The sequence below is a fragment of the Elaeis guineensis genome, chromosome 3 (genome assembly GCF_000442705.2).
Source record: "Elaeis guineensis isolate ETL-2024a chromosome 3, EG11, whole genome shotgun sequence".
NCBI lineage: Eukaryota > Viridiplantae > Streptophyta > Magnoliopsida > Arecales > Arecaceae > Elaeis > Elaeis guineensis.
The window spans coordinates 127,959,656-127,982,520 of NC_025995.2; the positions used below are offsets into that span (position 1 = coordinate 127,959,656).

Here is a 22,865-nt window from a genome sequence, read left to right on the forward strand (position 1 = left end):
CATCGCCATCACCTCATCAAGAGTCATGTCCTACACCACTATTGTACCTCTTATTACATCTTTTCGTAGAAGTACAAGGACGGTGTCAAAACCAGCTTGGCTACAAGATTTTGTAGCATAAATTACACATGAAAATTCTTTACCAATAATTTTACCTCCTAATCAAGATGGTTCTGCAGGTACATCTTTTCCCATAACCATTTCATTTCTGCTCCTACCTTTAATCATGATTATCTTACTTTTATTGCTAATGTATCAAGTGTCAAGGAACATCTTCTTATCATCAGGCTAAGAATGATGTCCAGTGGGTTCAAGCCATGAATCAAGAATTGGACGCCCTCGAGCGCAATAATACATGGCAGTTGACTGAACTTCCAGCAGGAAAAAGACCATAGCTTCGAAATAGGTGTATCGTATAAAGTACAAGCCGGACGGCACAGTAGATAGATTCAAGGCCCGGCTGGTAGCTAAGGGTATAACCAGATTGAAGGAATTGATTATATAGACAGTTTTTCGTCAGTTGCTAAAATAGTTACGGTGCGTATTTTTCTTGCCATTGCTTTAGCTAAACAATGGCCTATTCATCAAATTAATATCAATAATACGTACCTTCATGATTTCATTGACGAAGATCTTTATATGATACCGCCGGAGGGTTATACAAAGGCATGCAATGGCCAGGTGTGTAAGCTTATTAAATCCCTTTATGGATTGAAACAGGCGGGGCGTCAATGGAACAAACAGTTTACAAGCAAACTCAAGGAGTTCGGTTTCACTCAGTCATCTTCTGATCATTGTCTATTCATCAAATCCTCTGGAGATGATTTTCAAGCTCTTCTTATTTATGTTGACGACGTCCTTATCACCGGTACAAATGAGCATTCATTTTCTCCACTAAGAAGTTTCTTGATGCTGAGTTCACCATTAAAGACATGGGATATGTTAAATAGTTCCTAGGTATTGAGCTTGCTCGATCATCAGAAGATTTGTTTATCAGCCAATGCAGGTATATACTTGACATGCTACAAGACGTTGGGCTTTCTAATGCTAAATATGCCCCTTTTCCATGGCAAAAGCTCTTCGTTTATCACCAAATATGGGAGATTTAATGCCAGACCAAAAAAGTATCGAAAAATTATTGGAAAATTATTATACTTAAGTCTGACTAGACAGATATTACGTACTCTGTTCAACAACTCAGTCAATTCCTTCAATCACCAAGGATTCCTCACTGACAAGCTGTTGTACAAGTTCTCAAATACTTACGAGGATGTCCTTCCAAGGAAGTATTTTTTCCAGCAGCATCATCCTTCAAGCTTCACGCTTATTGCGATACTGACTGGGCAGCATGTCCAACAAGCCGCAGATCAATTACGGAATTTTGTATCTTTTTGGACGCTGCTCTTATCTCATGAAAATCAAAAAAACAAACGACGTGAGTCGTTCTTCAGCTGAGGCCGAATATAGAAGCATGGCCAGCACAGCTTGTAAGCTCAAGTGGATTTCATTTCTTCTTCAAGATTTTCAGATTTTCCTCCATACTCCCATTCCATTGTATTGCGACAATCAAGCTGCCATTCAGATCAGTAACAACCCAACGTTCCATGAACGTACAAAATATATCGATATGGATTGTCATGTTGTTCGGGATTATGTAAACAGCGAGTTTCTTCAAACTATTCACACTCCATCTCATCTTCAATTGGCAGATGTATTCACTAAATCTTTGTCTGCTGCTGTCTTTACATTCATATTGTCCAAGCTTGGTCTGATTGATCTTCACCAGCCTCCAGCTTGAGGGGGGGATGAAGATGTGTTATCCATTTACTTATTTTAGCTAGCAAGAAAAGGTAACAATATCCATCTATTTTAGCTAGCAAGAAAAGGACAACCAAGATTTGTTATCCATTGGTCTACTTACTCAAAAGGGCATCAAAGATTTGTTATCCAGCTGATCTACTTACTTATTTTAGCTAGCAACAAAAGAAAAGATTTGCTATGAATCCTTTCTTAATCTGTACAGCTTAGCTAGCATTCTAGATCATTCTTTTAAATTCTAGATAGTCCTTTTCATTTGTATAAAAAAAAAAGGGAACCTCCTCGTTAGTTTTTCAATCAAGAAATATGAAGATAATTTTTTCTTCATTTTAGCTTTCTCTGTTTGCCTTGTTTGCACCCAAACCCCACCCTAGACTTGCCGCTCGCTGCCATTCTATGTCCCTCCTCCCAACTTTCTTTCTATAATGATTCAACATTTGCAAAACAGTCTGCTACCTATTTAGCCTCTCTAAACGCATAAGAATAAGAAAATATGGGAACTCATAATATAGCATTTGGATGCTTCTCTTGACGGGACTTGTCTTTTGATTCAAGAATCATGGTGATCAAATCTCCCATTGGAACAATTTTGCCATCTTGCACATGGGTCAACTGTGAATCCAAGTTCATATCAAGCCCCAATAACTTCTGCAATTGGAACCAAATTAGTGAACATCGGGATTGAGCCTATCTTTAGAATCCGCCCTTCATTATTTCTAATCACAAAACCAATTTGGATATAACACAGTTCTGGGGCTTCTAGGAGGCCAGTTTGTCGAGGAGAATCTGCAAATATTCATGGAATATGGAGCCCTAGATTTCAGTGCCCTTTATTTTCAACATGTCTATGGACCAAAATCATTTTTAAACCCTCGTATAATCGCTTCTGACTTAACCACTGGATTTGTAACAGCATTTTGAATTAGTTCTTCATTCCTTCCCTTCCACAGCAAACCAAAAGAGATATGCCCAAAGGGATTGCCACCTACACATCTCCATAGAGTTGGCTTTTGAGAGCATAAGTTCCACAGCTTGATGACAAGATTGAATGTGAGATGGAAAGACTCCCGAAGTGCACGCCAAACTGGGCTTATTCTATTACCTTGGAAAATCAAATGATTCAAAGATTCGGCTCCTTCTTCACATCGGTGACAAATAGACAAAATGAAAAATCTAGTGTGGATTTTCAATTGGATAAATGTCAAGAATTTGGGCTGCATGCATCTGTGTTTCTAAGAGTAATTTTTTGTATACCGCATGCATGCAGTGTACAAAAATATACCATTCCATCTGATTGGACCACGTAGCCACCACTCTTCAATATGCATTTACTACCTATAGTTCTATTTTTTCGTTTGAAATTTTGAATGATAAAAATATTCTTCTTTTTCTAAAAATATTATGACATTCTATCAGTGCTGGCTTAAGGGTAAGACCACCAAAGCAAGGGCTTTAGGCCCCAATTTGTTTTAGGCCCCCAGGCCCCCTCCTTCTACCATCCATCTGCACCACATCCAGCCATCCACCTACGGGCACGAGAAGATGAACGGCACTGGAGAAAAAGACGGAGACGGCGAGACAGGAGACGACGAGCGGGAGCGACGAGACAGAAGTGGGTGAGGAGGCCTCAAGGCGGAGAAGAGCGGTTGCCCGTTGGGGCCGTGGGCGAAGAAGTTGGCAATTCGGGCAGTGGGGTCACCAGAGAGCTTACACAGGGAGGCCTTGAGGCAAGTGAGGGCAACACCAATGAGAAGGCCATCAGAGACATCGATGGTACCACCATTGATAGAGAGGATGCGGACCCGTCCCACCATCCGACGGTAACGATCTGACTTGAGGGGCATCTCCTGGTCTCCGACGGCGGACATTCCACGCTTGAGGGATATCTCCAGTGGGGCAGAGTTTCAGGCTTCCGACGACATCGTGGCGGGGAATTTTCGAGCTTCCAACGTCTGAGCGACGGCAAGAAAGGCTGAAGGTCAGAGTCTCCATGCATCGGTTTGTTTCTTTTATTTTTTTCCTTTCCTGAGTCACGACACATGTGGCAACTGGGACTGGCAATAGCGTGGTCGAAAAAATAATGCTGCATTATTATTTTTTTTTTATAAAAAGAAAGTTCAACTAGAATCGTACTATGGATTCCCTTCACTTTTAACAGCACCTTTTGTAACAATCATGCTAAATCTTTACTATTATAGATGGAGGCCACTTATCCCTGCTTCAGCATACTATACACCTTTTGTTCAGGTTCAAAGTTTGACTGGGTTACTCAGATTAATGTTCATTTTCTAACGATTTTTATACCTTTTGGATCTACTGTATTATTTATAGTTGTTGTTTTTTTTATTTTCTTTTTACTTTTTGAACTTAGTCCTCTCCGTTTACTAATGCAAATGTTTGTATTGAGGCTATGTTCAGATGTTTTGTACACAATATATATTTCTAAATAAACTCCTATAGTCGTGTACAAAAAAGGCTTCATATTGGATATAATATGAAGGGCAAACAGAAATATATGAAGGCTAATTCTTGTACTAAAGTTATATCATTTTTTAGAGTGGTATAATATATATATTTATTATTTTCTTCTTCTACTAAATGATAAAAAATTTTATACAATAATATATCTGATCTAACTCTTAAATCATTGTCACAAACATATTGAAAAAGTCGTATTGAAAATGTTAAAACAATAAAATTTCAAGCTCCACAAATAAGAGATATTTTATTGAAATTAGCAAAAATTAATGAAAATTCTAAAACTAAAAGTGAAGCTAAATGCTTAGCAACAAATGAGTTTAAAAATTTTAAATTTTTGTTGGGTATGACTATTTGGTATGATATATTATTTGCTGTTAACTTAATTAGTAAAAATTTACAATCAAAAAATATGCATATTGATATTGCTATAGAACAACTAAAAGGTCTTCTTTCTATTTTTAAAAAATATAGAGAATATAGATTTGCATCTACTATAATTTTTTTTAAAGCAATTATATTTGAAATAAAAATAGAGCCTAAATTTTATGATAAATATATCATTTATAGAAAAAAATAATTTGATGAGAATGTTTACAATGAAATAATAAAATCTCTTAAAAAAATATTTAGAATTAATTATTTCTTATATATAGTAGATCAAGCAATTTTTTCACTCCAAAAAAAAATAGAACAGTTTTAGATATATTGAAAATATATTTAGTTTTGTATTTAGCGATAAAAAATCAAAGTCATTAGACAATGATAGTTTGAAAGAATATTATCTTAATCTTGAATATTTCTAAAAATATAATAACTACTCTGATATTGATAATTTAGATTTATTTTTAGAGCTAAAAATTTAAAAAAAAATTATACAAGTGAAAGATAACAGTCTAATGGACATACTCAATTATATAAAATGATTTGACTCTTTTTCAAATACATATATTATTTTAAAATAATATTAATAATTTTAGTAAGTATTGCTTCGATAGAAAAAAAAATTTAAAATTAAAATTAATAAAATCTTACTTAAGATCAATAATATCTCAAAAAAGATTAAATGAATTAACTATATTATCAATTAAAAAAAAATATTAGAAGAACTTTATTATAAAAATTTAATTAAAAATTTTGCATCTTAAAAAATTAGAAAAATAAAATTTTAATAAAAAATTTACATAAAGTTCAATAAAAAAAAGATCATATTTTAGTATTTAGCTTTAGGCCTCTCAATGTGTTGAGCCACCCCTGCATCCTGTGATCATATTATGACATCCTGCGGCAAAATTATAATTTCATGTTCATAATTTGGCCACAGGATGTCATAAGGGAGGGATATTTTCATCATTTAAAAATTTTATAAATTTTTAATGATGAAAATATTCTTTCTTCTTTATGACTTTTAAAAAAAATTATGATTTTCTATATACAGAAAGTTATAAGTTGACCACAGCAGTCATAATGTGGCCATAGAATGTTCTAATTTTTTCAGAATAGGAGGATATTTTTGTCATTCAAAATTTTAAATAAATAAATAGAATGATAGGTATTAAATGTGTTATTAAATGTGCGTTGGATAGTAGTGACTACGTTCTTCAAGACGATTCGATGGTACGCTCCACATTACTTTTATTGCACCGCACGCGATGCACAAAGACTTTCTTATGTTTTTAATTTTTATTCAAATTTTTGTGGCCCATCTAATAACTTCCAAACCGTATATCCAACAAAAATGTGGGCCCCAAATGTGTTGTTGGAAGGGGCTCACGTGCTACTAGATGCTCGTGGAACAAAAATAAGCACTATGAGAATGTCTTTGTACAATAAAATTGACGTGGAGCGTACCATCCAATTATATTGGATCACGTAATGTACTTAATGATGAAACATATATTTAATATTGTCAACTTTTTCTTTCTCTAATTTTAGTGACGAAAATATCTTTTTTTTATAGAATAAAAAAAGAACAGTATTATTACTTCCTGATGTCTTGTATGACTTCTTGTATCTTTATGACATCTTGATAGGACTGAAATCTGATCGAATTCGGATTGGATATTAACATATCCATATCCATATTTATTTTATCTGATGAATATAAATACGGATACGAATATTATTCGAATGAAAAAATTCAAATTCATATTTATTTTAAACAGATACAGCTACAATTCGGATACTTGAAGTAAAGATATAATTACAGATATAATTTAGATAATTAAATTTTATAACTATAAAATCAAAGATATTACTAAATATATAATAAATCAAGTTAATAACATGTTTATCTGATTGTATATTTTTTTAAAAAAATTAATAAATACTGCATAAAATTAAATAGGATTACGATAGATTTGGATATTCGCATACGAATCAGATAGTTGTCATTTATATCCATATCTATTTTTTTTATAGATATGGATAAGGATATGGATATTAGTCAGATCCTCAAATTTTTATCCATATCTGAATTGACTAGAATATGAAAACAGATCCGGATCGATAATATTCATACCACTTTCACCCCTACATCTTGAACAATATATATGACTTTCTAATGTCTTGGATAACTTTCTATGAATATGTATGATATTTTGAACAATATATATGATTTTTTATGAATATATATATATCTTGAATAATATATATGCTTTCTAATATGTTATACGACTTTCTATGAATATATATAATATCCTAAATAATATATATGATTTTATAATACCTTATATGACTTTTTATAAATATATATAACATCCTAAAAATATTTATAGCTTCTTGATGTCTTATATGATTTCCTATTCGTTCGAATTCCAAAAAGGGATATATATCGAGGTATTGAAAAACTCAAGCCTGAAAGAACCTATTCCTGTTTAGTAGATTGAAGAAGAGCCTTGCTGGATTGTTCCCTTGCTGAAGTACCTCAGATCGGATAAATTACCACATAATAGCCGGAAAGTTCGAAAAATCCGCAAGCAAGCTGCCTGCTATGTGCTTCATGATGACAAATTGTGTAAGTGATTCTTCTCTCTCCCGCTTCTGAAGTGTCAGCGACTATCCGAAGCAGACTTTGCACTAAGAGAGGTCCATGAGGGGATTTGTGAAAATCATGACGTAAAGACTCTTTCTTACAAATCCTCCGTAAGGCTATTGTTGACCTTCGATGCAAAAAGTTGTATTCAATTTTATCAGAAGATGTGATCACTATCAGAAGACTTCTAATGTTCAGCATCAACCAGCGGTGCTCCTTGCTCTTATCACCGCTCTATGGCCTTTCGCTTAGTAGAGAATGAATATTTTGGATCCCTTTCCTCAGGCCTCAGGTCAGCATAAATTTCTCCTCGTGGATATTGATTACTTCACAAAGTGGGTGGTGGCCGAGCCCTTAGCCTATATAACAAAGGCTAAGGTTAATGACTTCATCTAAAAATCCATTATTTGTCGCTATGATCTCTTGAGGGTGCTGGTAACTAATAACGGCAAGCAGTTCAGCAGCTTCTGACTCTGAGAATTCTATGAAGAACTTGAAATTGAACAATGCTTTACTTCAGTCGGATATCCACAAGCAAATAGGGAGGTTAAAGTAACGAATAGGACTCTCTTACAAGGCCTGAAGGCTAGACTTTATTAGACTGGGGGGTCCTAGGTGGACGAACTGTATCATGTGTTGTGGCCAAACCGAACAACTCAGAGATTTTCGATCAGAGACACTTCGTTCAATCTTGCATTTGCAATTGAAGCAATTATACTGGTTGAAATCAGATTTCCTTCCTCAGAGTCAAGGAGTACAAGGAGGGCACCAACTCTGGATGGTTGTGAACCAACCTTGATTTGATTGAGGAGAGTAGGGAACAAGCTGCCGTGCGAATAGTATCCTATCGACAAAAAGTGGCCAAATACTATAATTCTCGAGTCAAGTCTAAAAATTTTGAGTTGGTGATCTGGCCCTGCGGCATGCTAAAGTCTCACAACCTATGGAATAGAGAAAGCTATCGTCTAATTGGGAAGGTCTTTATCAAGTGGATGAGATGGTATGCATCGAAACTTATAAATTAAAACAGCTTGATGGAATTCCACTTCAAAGATCGTGAAGCTCAACTAACCTCCGCATGTATTATCAGTGATATTGTAATTTTACTGAAGTATATGTATGAATGAACGCTCTAATTTGTCTACGTCGGTCCTTCTATATATAAGTACAAGTAATATTTAAATTGACCTCTGATCAGCCTTGAGATGTTAAATACCTTTGATCGGCTTATATTTGAACTTGGTCTCTGATTGATCTCGAAGTGTTAAAAATTTTTGATCGGCTTATATTTGAACTCAACTTCTGATTGACCTCGAGATGTTAAAAGCTTTTGATCGGTTTATATTTGAACTCGACCTCTGATCGACCTCGAGATGTTAAAAGTCTTTGATCGACATATATTTAAACTCGACCTTTGATCGATCTTGAGATGATAAAAATCTTTGATCGGCTTATATTTGGACTTGATCTCTGATTGGCCTCGAGATATTAAAAATTTTTGATTGATTTATATTTGAATTCGATCTTTAATCGATCTTGAGATGTTAAAAGCCTTTGATCGACTTATATTTGAACTTGACCTCTGATCAGTATTGAGATATTAAAAGTCTTTGATTGGCTTATATTTGAACTCGACCTATGATCGGCCTCGAGATGTTAAAAGTCTTTGATCGATTTATATTTGACTCGACCTCTGATTGGTCTCGAGATGTTAAAAATCTTTAATCAACTTATATTTAAATTCGGCCTTTGATCGACCTCGAGATGCTAAAAATCTTTGATCGGCTTATATTTGGACTCGGCCTCTGATTAGCCTCGAGATGTTAAAAATTTTTGATTGGCTTATATTTAAACTCGATCTTTGATCGGCGTCAAGAAGTTAAAAGCCATTGATCGACTTATATTTGAACTCAATCTTTGATTGGCCTCGAGATGCTAAAAGTTTTTGATCGACTTATATTTGTACTCGACCTCTGATCAGTCTCGAGATGTTAAAAGTCTTTCATTGGTTTATATTTGAACTCAACTTTGATAGGCCTCAAGATGTTAAAAGCCTTTGATCGGCTTATATTTAAACTCGGTCTCTGATTGGCCTCGATATGTTAAAAGTCTTTAATCGGCTTATATTTGAATTCGACCTCTGATCGGTCTTGAGATGTTCAAAGTCTTTGATCGGTTTATATTTAAACTCGACCTTTGATCGATCTGGAGATGCTAAAAGTTTTGATCGACTTATATTTGGACTCGATCTCTGATCGACCTCGAGATGTTAAAATTTTTGATCAACTTATATTTGAACTCGATCTTTGATCGACCTCGAGATGTTAAAAATCTTTGATCGACTTATATTTAAACTCGATCTTTGATCAATCTCAAGATGCTAAAAACTTTTGATTGATTTATATTTGGACTCGATCTCTGGTCAGTCTCGAGATGTTAAAAGCTTTTGATTGGTTTATATTTGAACTCGACCTTTAACCAACCTCGAGATGTTAAAAGCTTTTGATCGATTTATATTTGAACTTGACCTCTGATGATCTTGAGCTATTAAAAATTTTTGATCGATTATATTTAAACTCGACCTTTGATTGACCTTGAGATGCTAAAAACTTTTGATCGGCTTATATTTGGACTCGGCTTCTGATCGATCTCGAGATGTTAAAATTTTTTTATCGACTTATATTTGAATTCGATCTTTGATCGGTCTGAGATATTAAAATTTTTGATCAGTTTATATTTGAACTTGACCTCTGATCGACCTCCAGATATTAAAAGTCTTTGATCAGCTTATATTTGAACTTAGCCTCTAATCGACTTTGAGATGTTAAAAATTTTTGATCGACTTATATTTGAACCAGCTTTGATCGATCTCGAGATGCTAAAATTTTTGATCGATTTATATTTGAACTCACCTTTGATCGATCTGAGATGCTAAAATTTTTTATCGATTTATATTTGAACTCGACCTCTGATCGGTCTCGAGATGTTAAAAGCCTTTGATCGGCTTATATTTGAACTTGACATCTGATTGACCTCCAGATACTAAAATCTTTGATCGCTTATATTTAAACTCGACCTTTAATCGATCTCGAGATGTTAAAAGTTTTGATCGACTTATATTTGGACTCGACCTCTGATCGGCTTTGAGATGTTAAAAGTCTTTAATTGCTTATATTTGAACTCGGCCTTTGATGACGTCGAGATTTTAAAAATTTTTGATCGGCTTATATTTGAACTCGACCTTTGATCGCCTCGAGATGTTAAAAGCCTTTGATTGGCTTGTATTTAAACTCGATATTTAATCGGTCTCGAGATGTTAAAAATTTTTGATCGACTTATATTTGAACTTGACCTTTAATCAACCTTAGATGCTAAAAATCTTTGATCGACTTATATTCAAACCTGATTTTGATCGGCTTAGAAATTCAAAAAGCCTGAAATTGGCTATAACTATCCCTATTATAGTATCAAAGGCAAAAGAAAGGTACCAGTGCATAATCTGAGAACTAGCATCATATAGCTACTCCCACAGCCCGATTCTTGAACTCGGGAGTAGGGGGCAGTATTACAAAGATTGAAATTTTATTAAGATAAAGTTTTTATATTTTATGATGATCTTACAGAGTTAGTATGATTCAAAAAATGATAAAAAAAAATACATGAACGTATCGTTGGAAAAGTTGTAACTTTATTCCAATAAGGAATGTTTATAAGAGTCTGATCAGCTCTTTGTCTAACATTATAAGATGAAGAAAAGATAAAATGAGGAAAAGAAAAAAAGCTGGCTATTCGGCTGGTGGGGCATCATCAGTTGGTTGCACCTCGTCGACCTCGAAAATTCCCCCACCATTAAGATCTTCGACGCACCGCACTCCACGAAGAATTACAAATTCGAAACATATGTAAGTATTCCCTCGCTTTTCATGTAGCTGCTTCAAAGCATCTTCCATATCCATCTCGAGACTGGATAGCTTGGACAGATCAAGTTGTGGATACAAAATTCGAATTGTGTTCTGACAAAAGCTGTAGCCGGAATAACACCCGATGGCAAAGGTCGTAAGGATTGTTAATTGAGAACTATCCATTAGCTGCTCATGAGATTGGGAATGAGAAGCTCTTTCTCCTCTATTGGAGATTAATCTTCTGGTTTCCGCTCTCCCGATCGAGATCTTTCATCATGGAAGATCGAAAGAGACTCTATTGGGCCGACGTTGGTGATGGGAGCAGTCATTGGATACCTCGTTGTTGTACTTCCTTCGAGCGACGATGATCTTCTTGCAATTCAACACCTTTTGCAACTTTGAAATTTTCTCACTGACGTTGCGGAGTTCGTCTTGAAGTTGCAATATCCGCTTGGCCTTGTCCATCCAAATTTTTTGCACTTAATCAGGGACTCTAAGGCACGGATTTATCTAAGAGCAGAGTCAAGCTAACGACGATATATAGTCAATTTCGCTACTATGCCTCAGGACCTTTTTCCCATTGCATCGGATATCCTTTATATCTCTTCGGCCAATTGTGCCTTCTCGGTGTTGTGTGCTACAACTCCTCGCGAACCTCTTGTTGAAGTCTACTGATTTCTTTCTCGATCTCATCAAGTTTCTTTTGAGCCTTTTGAAGTCTCTTTCTCCGATCGATGGCTTTTCCTTCGAAGAATTTAAGTTTTTCTCCAGGCTCTTAATACGAGCTTTAATATTAACCACCGTCATCAGAGAAAGAAGAGTGATCAGTAAAGAAGCAACAGCTACCAGATCGACGTCGCAAGCATCATTCACCAACTATATAAACAATTGAAAGTGGTAAATTCAAAAAATTCATAATTTCATTTCATTAAATAAATTTTTTTGTAGAAATAAAAAAAAAGAGATAAAAAGTACAAGCATTCGATCTCCGACTTTCTTTTAGGAAGTTGTATCCAAGGAGGCTCGGAGGAACCTGCATCAGCAGTTGAAGAGGAGAGCGGCTCAGCAACATTCTCTTTCTCGAAAATAGGGAGCTCGGAGGTAGTGTGAACTTCCTCGTCATCTTCACCTTCATCTTCATAGTCCAAGAAGGTGAGATCAAGCTCCGAATGCTCCTCCTCTATTGATATTTGACAGTTGACCTAACCTTCTTTATGAGCTCGATGAAAAATTTTCTCGCTAAAGGCCACTTGGCTGTGACGGTATTCTTCAGATGCCTTGAAAATCTTAACCGCTCGAGCCATCTCCTCAGCAAAGGCTGGTGATGTCTTGAATTCCTCGATGGAAGAGTGCTTGGCATCTTGAATGCGCTCCTCAATCTTTTCTCTGCCTCTTTCTCCCTCTCTAGGATGAGGGCGAGATCGAACTTCACCTGCCCGAGGGTCCCCTAGAGATCCTTGGCTTCAGCCTCTAGTCTTTAATTTTCACCCAAGCTATCTGAGCGTCCATCTCGACTTTCTTCTTGACCTCTCGTGCTTATGCTTCCCTGACTGATGGTCTCCATATTTAATACGTCTTAGCAGAGAAGAGTGGTGTTTGTATAGATTTCAAAAATTTCATCATCAGTTCGATAATTTTTTCGTCTGAAAAACTGCACGCAAATATTTGGCTTAAAAATAGCTCTTCAGAATGCCAAGATAAATACTCTCATAGTTTTACTAGAGCTCAGACTAGGGAGTAGGAAGGTATCTGTTAGGACTAATTGGAATGGACTGATGATGTATAAAGATTCAAACCCATTATGATCCATCGGATCCATATCGACACCTCTCAAGCGGTCTAATTGTTGTAGTTTGCCTGACCTCTGATCGATAAATGTCTGTCCCGATCTCTAGTCAGAGATTATTTGTCCGACCTCTCGTCGACATGTTCTTGATCGATTTTGATCTAAAAGAGCTAGTCGGATTGCACACCTTAAGTAGCACAGTCGCATGATTGATTATGACTCGTCCGACCTTTGGTCGGCGTGTGTTTGGTTCAATCATTGATTGAAGAATCAGTTGATCGATTTTTAGTCACATCCGATTCCTACATGACTTGCATATCGGAACAATCTCTGATCAGCATAACAACTACGAGTTGGCTAGTCTGCTGGATCAATCCACTTAATCGAGCTTTGGTCGAAAAATTCAATCCCAACTTCTAATCGACATGCTACATTTTCTGATCTCTCCTCAGAAGCAGATTGATCGGGCTCAGATTCTAAAAGCAGGTGTCAACTGGCCATAACTGTCAATACTATCTAGCTATAGCTGTTAATATTATCTGGCCATAGCTGTCAATGCTATCTGGACGTAACTGTCTGATCCTTAGAATCTTTTAAGTGTAACCATCTGATCCTGAGAATCATAATCAAATAACTGCATCAGATTCGGCTAATCTGTCTACTAAAAATGGTTACACAGCCGTCTCCTTTATAAAGACTCGAACTCCGAGAATCTAGGTAAGTAATCTATCTCAGAGAGCTAAAACTCTGCTTCTCTGTTTGCGTGTTCTGATTTGAGCATCGTAGGTCTTCGTCGGAGCACAATCCTCCGATCCGAACTTTTTTGCAGGTTGCTCCAGCATTGCGCTTCTCAATTTTTCGACATTAACCAGAAACAAACAACAACAAATATTATATAATATATTATAATATATATTTTATTTTATTATATATATTATAATTTATTATATTATATATATAACATATATTATCTATATTTAAGAATATATATTATATAATACTATATATTATAATATATAAAATATAATAATAATATATTATATGATATTATTATATATAATAATATTTATATAATAAAGAATAACATAAAAAATATTGATAGGTCCTGACAATTTATCCAAAAAACTAGTAATGTAAAAGAATATTGATAATAAATTTTAAATTATTTTTAAAAATATAAAAAATATAAATAAATTATTTTTTATTTATATATTATTAAAAAATATTTTATAAAAAAATATAAATTTTTAGATAAATTTTCCATCCATAGACGTTTAAATAGAAAACGCGCCAAAATAAAAAATCCGCTTGACATTTGCTTTTGTTGCCCGCTCTGAATGTTTTTTTTGTTCGTAGCCGTGGTGCCTCTCCTTCTAGGGAAGGAAACTTTTTCTTTGTTGGTATTATAATTATAATTTACTCTTTTTTTTTGGGGGGAAGGCATTGTAATTACTACAAATGGAAGATTAGAGTAGTCATTATCATTTACACACCTTAGACGGAACCCAATCGTTCAACCCGGGTAAGAAAATCCATCTGGCAGGTGACGTGAGAGGGTGTGTCACCCATTAGGGTGTCTCAAGAACTTTTGATAGAACGACCGTTGGGGTTTTAGGCACTCGGAGATGGAGCTTGGAACGGCTCTTCGTTTTCCCACGAACAGATGAATTCTGGGAATTAAATCAAGTTTCTAATTTTGGAAACCCTAATTCCATCGAGTTTCCTCTCCTTTGATCTCTAATTTCTTTTTGAACTCCTGCTCGCTCGCGATAGGACCGTAATCCAACTCAAACTCTCTCTGTCTCTCTATTCTTATCCGTCCGACGTCTGAGAAATTTTCGATGCAATCAGGTAAGACCCTCATCAAAAGTTTTTTTTGCTTCTATTGTTTTCTTGGTTTGCATATGCCCATCTGGATTGCTTTTACTTCCAAAGGAGCAGACGTTCTTCATTCTCGTTTTGTACTCAGGTATCTAAATTTTGCGAAGCATTTATCGTCAGGGATTCCAGTTGTTGCTTGATTTGGGTTTTTTTGTTCTTGGGTTAAAGAACATGTTCAACTGTACGGCATAGTCTCTTTTTTTGCAAATTTTTTATTGGAATATGTATATGGATTTTCCATAGTAGCAGAGGTTTTTTCTGTCAATCTTGATTCCCGTGTATTCGTTGGATTACAGTTTTTCGATCCATATTAGCGCCAAAGCTCTAGTTTTTCTCGCCGCTGTCTTGATTCTTGATTCTTTGGTTTTGCTTGGATTACAGTTTCTCGATTCATGTTAGCATCAAGGGAATTCTCCTAGAAGTTTAGAAGTGATCCGTTGGAAATTGGTAGACAAGAGCGTAATTTTCAATGGATCCGCCTCCGGATCGAGCCTTATCTTTCTTCATGCCTCCTCCTCCTTTTGCCACTGCTACCAGCGGCAATGTGATCGCGTTGCGGCCACAGAACCTTGCAGACCAGCCAGAATTCGAGGCTCCGCTTTTGACGAGACCAAGAAATTCAGATGATGCCCCTCTGAATCCACTGCGAAACAGACAACCAGTATCAACGATGCCTCGTCCCCCAAACCCTCAGTTCAACCCTTCTCGAAATCCTCCAATCAGAGGAACAAGTTGCATGTTTTTCAAGACCCGGCTTTGCCAGAAATTCAAAACGGGGTCTTGCCTATGGGGGAACAACTGCAACTTTGCGCACGGGATCGAAGAGCTCCGCCAGCCGCCACCCAATTGGCAGGAGTTTGTTGCTGAGGAACGGGTGAATGGTAGTGACCGACAGAGGATGCATAAGAATAAGATCTGCCGGAAGTTCTTTAACAGACAGGTCTGCCCGTACGGGGATCGCTGCACTTTTCTCCATGTACAACGAGAGAGCTCAGGGATGGCCATGGGTCCTATGGCAGGGCCTGATAGTGTTGGGGGATTTAGCTCTGCAGCGGACTGCAATGGGTCTAATCAGAAGCCAAAGGCAAAGATTTGTTACAAGTGGGAGACCACAGGTCATTGCTCCTTTGGTGAGAGTTGCATCTTTGCTCATGGCCTTGCAGGTAATCTTCATTGGTTAGCTTTAGACATCATAAATTTCATCGAACCTAGTTTTTTCTTTGCTTTTGACTTTCTCATCCTGACTTTGTGCGGTTTTATCTTTACTATTTATTTTGAGCTGACTTCTGCTTTGTTTTCTATGCTGTGCTGTTTTTTTTTTTTTTTTTTTAATGATCTAGGTCTTTGGAAGTTATGTCATTGGAATTCAGTTCTTTTTCTGCATGGTGGTCTTTATTAACCCTGAAATGCATATTGTTATGTTATGTGTTTCTCATTTGTATCAATAACCAATCTATATTCTTCTGACAATAATCTCTTGCTTGATATTGTGCGACCTGTTTTAGTGTTTCAGAATGACAGCTTTTCTAGTAATTATAGTGAGCGTTCTTAGTCATGACATGCTTGTGTTTGAATCCACTTTTCATATGCAGTAAAGTTTTGCTTACTTCTAATCATGTCTTCAAGCTTTCTGGAGAACTTGCAATTCAACATGTCAACTGAATCGTTACTTGGATTAAAGGTCCAAAATTGTTTCTTCACAATTGAAATTTGAATGGCACATCAAAAGCTGAAACGTTGGAGTATGATTAATCTTATAATCCTCGCTGTCCAATTGAATATATAGTCATATTTAAAGCCCTAGTCAAGATTTTAGGGTGTGCGTAAATGCATGGCTATACTATTCAGGAGATGTCATATAGCTGGAGCGCAATTGCAAATTAAGTGTTTTATTAGAGGGACTGGTCACATGTTTGTTGAATTGGAGCCTCTCACCATATCCATATTGTGGAGTACTGAAAGGTAGTGGACAACTTCAACAATATTCATTACTCCAAACATCTGACTTCTATCTACATCTAAATTGTAGGTTCAAACTTTTGCTTTTGATCCATCTTGGTGGATAGCTGGTTTTCTAAACACCCTCTCAAGTCTTTACATGGCACACGATGTACTCTATATGTTGCTATTTTCATGGTCGTTCACCCAATTTTCGACTTCATTTGTTTTGCTATGAGTTTGCAACATCTCTTCTTCCTCATGTCAAGTTTCCTATTCACGAATATTCTTCTGTGACTTCTTTTCCTCTTTGTTTGATGAGTAATGTTCTGTGCAAATTAAAATTAAGTTTGGTTTTCTCTTTTATTAATCTGCCATTTCTTTTAATAATCTTGTCTTTCAAAATCTTGTTATGATGTTGGCATTCTTATGTACACATGAATGCATGGTTTAGTTATTTGATAAAGGTATATTTGCATTTTCCAGCCACCAACCACTATATGATTCTGTTGATGATCTATTGCCTTGATACTCTCAGCCATTATTTCTCATGATCCATATCCAGTTCTTCCGGAGTGTATGCCGTGGGTTTCACAGTCATGCCAAATTTTTATTCGATGTGCTTTGTTCCCATCTAACATTTTCCTGCTTGGTCCAACCATGTCTTCTAGTTTCCACGTACTCTGTACCATTTCAATCAACAGGTTGGTTATCACTTTATCAATGGAAGAGCAGATTAGTTCTTCGCAATTTTGGGACAACGTGGATAATATCTCAGAAGCACACTGATCGGACAACAACATTAATTCTGTAATCCTCAAAGACCCATCGAATACTTCTTCATGTATGAATGTCAGGTTCTGTAATTTTAGAGCTTGAGTCTAGATATAGGGGTGCGCGTATATACTTCACAATGCTATCTCTAGGATATCCTGTATATGGAGGAAAGGATGGAATTTTGAGTGTTTTGCCAGAGGAGGAACTTTAGGGTTGTTGAGCTAGAGTCCCTAATCAATTTTATTGATATATGTGGAACACTGCAATCTTCTCTCAGAAAAATGGAATACTGCAATCAATTTGATAGGTAATCCATAATTGCTCTGGTATTTTCTACTGCTGCTACCTCATATCCTTAACTGATGCTTCAACTTGTGGTTGCCAGCAATGTACACTTATCATCTTGAACGGGCAGTTGATTTTCATACACCTTAGAAAATCTTTATGTGCACAGAGTTCACATCCTTTCTGCATCCAGGGATTTGCTTCTCCATGTTTTTGTGGATCATTCATGACATAAAATGATATCCATCTCAAAGAAAATTTATGCATGATATGAAAGGATACTCTCTTGCGTCAAACGAGAAAATGCCAGAGATGTTATTCCATGTCGGATTTTAGTCTCATGGCATGTCTTCTCTATCCAATCAAAGCAACAATAGAAGAAACACACTCAACTACTTTTATTTATTGTTCTTTCTTGTTTTGTATTGTAGACCTATGCTAGTCAGGATTTTTTAAAGTTAGAGATGTTTACTGTGTCACGTAACTTCACATGCTTTTTCTATTTGGCACAGAGTTAAAGAAGTCTGGAGGCCATGTGGAGTTAGATGGTGGAAAAAACGGAGCAGATCCACCGAAACCTCTTACTAATTCTACAAATAATGTCCCACCAACTAAAGCAGAGTCCAGTTGTATGCATGAAGCTCAGCAGAAGGGTGTTTTTCCAAAGTTGGATGAAGCTCAGCAGAAGGGTGTTTTTCCAAAGTTGGCTAAGAAACTAAGTTGCATCTATGCAGATTGGATTGATGGCGCTCCACTCTGTTCCCCGCATCTCCCGCAGCTCTCAAAGCAAAGCTGAAACTTGATTTAGGGCCTAGCCATCAGACGCTCTTTCTTTATCAAATACTTTTTGCTTAGTTGTGGCATTTCACTTTTTCACTTTATACTTTGTTTTTCTTTGGAAGTTTGATGGCCTTCCATATGTTAGCAGACAACTCCATGCGAATATTACAGCATTGTCTTTCTCACAAAAAAAAAAAAAAAAAGAGGGAAAAAGAAAAGAAAATACATCATTGTCTCTCAATTTAGAGTCATGAGAACCTTCAGAATTTTTTTTTCTTTTATTTTTTTTTTTTTAAATCATCGTTTTTGTTCTCAAGAGCTATTGAAATGGGTATAACTGTATCATTTGTCATTATATATAATGAAAATTTTACTAAGTAATGAATGGTCGAACTGCTATATGAACTTGTTGATGGGAAGTTGCTTGCGGTTGTTGGTTCTAAATGCCAGCTATTTCTGGAAAATTTGGATATAGATGTATCGTTTGTTGTTACGTATTATATAACTGTTATTTGGTGATGAATGGGTAATCTGCCATAGGAACATGTTGATGGCAAGGTCCTTGTTGTTGTTTATTTTAATTTCCAAGTTTTGTTTAAAAAAAAAAGAAGAAGAAATTTTCTCTCTGTTCCTTGTTTCTGTATGATTGGGCATCATCTTTTCCCCTCTTCTTCTTGAAGGTTATGATTTTTCATTTATTAACCATGTGGGATGCTGGAATTGGGCTCTTGTTATCTATTAGATATATGATTGCTAATTGTGGACTAATCAATTTCCTAAATGAGGGATTTACTGCCTATTTATTTTCCTATGTGAGGAGAGATGATTCCTTATTTGAGGACATATGATTGGTAACTATGGACTACTTTGTTCCTCTAACGATGGGATCTTGAAACTGTGGAGTAATTGACTCCTCTAATGATGGGATCTGTTGTCTATTTATTTCCCCACTTGTTCATGTGATTTCCTTATTTGTTGATCTGCACATATCCAAAAATTTGTAACGGATACATGTACGATTGTGTACAAATATTCACATGCCTATATCCAATCCATTTGACAGCGAAATTTCTTTCATTATCATGTATAGATTGATAGTACTGATGGACGAGGCCTGAGCAGGCCATTACTAGTTCATCAATCTCGCGTCTCTACTGCTACTGACTTGCCTCTTGCGATGATGCAACGGCGACTGGGGTCATGTATGCTGTTCTTTCATTTCATTCTCTATTGATAAATGACTAGGTCGCTACGAATGGGTGCCAAGTCCTACACCATGGTGCATGGGTGCTCCGTTTCTTATTCTTTTTAAACAAATTGGCATCCCGAGAAATCGGCAACTTCCTTCACACTTAAACAATTAAACAGCCAAAATGGTTGTTAATTTTAGGTTGCAGTAGTAGTTGCAGCCTTCTAGTAAACCTAAGTTTAAAGTATGAACTAACAAGTTTTTGGGCGTCATACAAACTAACATGGAGCCCCAATGGATGGGTTGGAGCTAGCCTCATGCTTAGGGTTGGAAATGGACCAGGCTACACCTTTATGTAAGCTTAATCCAAAACCTTTTTAGAACTTTAGGCTGGGCTTAGGCCTAAAAATTTTTGGAAAATCTAAGTTCGAGCTCGAGCTGAGCATGATTGGGCTAGCCCAAATTATCTATTTGGATCAAAAATTGGTTGGCCCAAATCTGCAGCATCCATCGCTACAAACCCCACCTTCGAAAAATAGCTGGTTGGCCCTCGCTCAAGTACTCAAGTGGCACTAGGTTGAAGATAGAGCAATAGTCTGCACGTCAAGAAGTCTGGCAGCGGCAAGAATTACATCCGCAAAGTCTTGTTCATTGATATTGCCATTAATGCCACTTAAGGAGGCCATGGCAGAGGTAGGGTTGGCGGTGGAGGTGGGCTTCAGCCCCATCAGCAAGTGGTACCCTGGGAGGGTAGTTGGGCTAATCACAATGAAAATGAAGATGAAAAAGAGTGAAGAAATTGGAGAAAGATCATGGTACCTCAGGTCCTCAATGAAATCTACAATTGATCGATGACTGGCGACTGATGAGTGGCAATGATGGATAAGTTTCAGGGAGGACTGATGATTAGTAATAAGAGACAATTGAATTAAACTTCGAAGTGGCCAATCGATAATAGAGATGGAGAGAAAAAATTGAGAAGTGAGAATTGAGAACCCCAGAGCCCAACAAATAGATGTTTTGATTTGAGAATTGGGATTCCACCGAAACTCTTCAAGAATCAAGAGAAGAAGAGCCTAGGTCACCCATTTCCAGTGATTCTAGTTGGGCCTATTAAATTAAGCAAACCTATTTTGGTCTAGCCTAAATAATTGAGCCTACGTGCTAAATTTCAGACTGGCCTAAATGATGATGATATATCCATTTTTGAATTGAACCATGCTAGGTTTGAGCCTGAATTTGAGCTTCGTGTCTAGCATGAATTTGGGTTTGGGCTTGGGCCAGGCTCAAGTGAGCTCAGGTCGCACTATGATATACCCAAGCCTAGCTTGAAAAGTAAATGGACTCTATATTTAAGCCTACAATCGGTCTAAATTTTTTATGCCTAGTCTATAGCCCGTTCTAAAGTTGACCGATCTGATGGGCTTCAGACTGGTTTGAATCCATTTCCAACTCTATTCATGATTATCGTTGGAGTCATCGAGAGAGGGGTGGGTAGGGGTGGCAATTGGATCGGCTTGGGTCACATACGAGTCGAGTCAAATACAAGTCGGATCAAAAAATTTCAAATCTGAACTTGATTTATTTATTAAACAGATAAAATTTCAAACCTAAATCTATTTTATTTAATAAGCAAGTAACCTATTTAATCTGCTTAATCTATTTATAAAACAGGTCAGAAAAAATTAATTCCTGAAGATCATCTAATCTGAGAAAGGCCATTCCTAATTCCTATATTTGACAAACCTATTCAATCACAAAAAAAAATGCATAAGTGCACAAAAAAGAAGGATCAATAAATCATTAAGTATTTCAAAAAATATCAATCTTAAACAAAAAAAGTCATGACTTCTATTGTAGTAATAAGAAACAAAATAGAAGAATATAATAGCCAAATCCTAGATTCTTTATATCAACAATAGCATCCAATTAAGATCCAAATGAAAACTACATTGTTTCCATCAAATAAAACCTAATTGCAATCTACTATGGCTACAAGCTTGTCTTTTGATTTAGAATAAGAAATCATTCAAAAAGATAAAAATGGAAAGACCATACAAAAGGAGAAAGATAGGAAATGTCTGAAACTGAGAGGGTGGAACCAAATCAATGATGAAAAAAGAGAGATCTACTCACCAATGGAAAGAAGTTGGTGCTATTATAGAGGTTAGCATTGAAGGTGATGGAGGTCAGCGGTGCCACCTATATCTTTCATCACCCCTCCTGGGTGCATGTGATCTCCTCGTCTAGGGGGTCCATTCATTTCGTGGGTATCAAAACCTTAATCATATAAACCTAAAAATTTGATCGAGAACTAAATCAAGATCGAGATCAAGTTAAACCCAAAAAAAATAAATGGAAAGAGAGATCAATGGAGAGTGATAAAGATTTGGGATTTGGAGGAGAAGAGAAAGAGATACCTTTTCTCGCTAGGCTAGGGTTTTGAAGAGCTCATGCTTATTTGCATTACGATGAGACAAGTCTACAAGATAAAAGTAACGAGGCCAAAAAGATAATAAAATGAAGGAAGAACAAAGGAGGAGAGAAGAAGGGGCATTCTACCTTGCCACTTGATCATGAGGAATGAAAATAACGTTTGGAGCTCTCCGAAAAGAAATAACGTGATTTAGGACAAAGGATCTGAAAGAGAGAACATGCCATTTTGGGGTGGACTTGGGACTCTAGTAATTAATGATCATTTTTTTTTTCTTTTGTGGAGGTTGGGTTTGGGAGAGAATAACATTATTTAAACATCTTATTTGATCTAATACAAAAGTTAAATGAGTTAAATTGATTAGACAGAACAAGAATTTAGAACCCAAATACAATCTATTTATTAAACATGTTAGAAGGGCCAATCTGATTATGACATGAATCCATTTAGTATAAATCTAAACCTACTTAAAGCTGATCGAATATGGGTCAAATTGATGTGTCGGCTGGGGAAGGGGAAATTTGGGGGGGGAATAAAAGAAAGCGCATGCAGAGCCAACATTA

At 36.2% G+C, this 22,865-nt stretch overlaps 1 protein-coding gene across 1 annotated transcript; it reads left to right on the forward strand.

The window, feature by feature from the left end:
- The first annotated feature begins 14,632 nt into the window (after positions 1 to 14,632).
- Positions 14,633 to 19,034, forward strand: LOC105040187 (zinc finger CCCH domain-containing protein 39-like). The gene is made up of 2 exons (XM_073253322.1): positions 14,633 to 16,062; positions 18,412 to 19,034. Exons 1-2 carry the CDS (start codon positions 15,369 to 15,371, stop codon positions 18,693 to 18,695), a joined length of 978 nt encoding a protein of 325 aa, XP_073109423.1. The 5' UTR covers positions 14,633 to 15,368; the 3' UTR covers positions 18,696 to 19,034.
- Positions 19,035 to 22,865: the final 3,831 nt, after the last annotated feature.

What these genes read in the sequence shown, in the direction of transcription:
- LOC105040187 (XM_073253322.1), top strand. Translation starts at nt 15,369, where the DNA reads ATGGATCCGCCTCCGGATCGAGCCTTATCTTTCTTCATGCCTCCTCCT. An exon ending in CTTTGCTCATGGCCTTGCAG is followed by an intron (nt 16,063 to 18,411) that starts GTAATCTTCATT and finishes TATTTGGCACAG; the next exon opens with AGTTAAAGAAGTCTGGAGGC.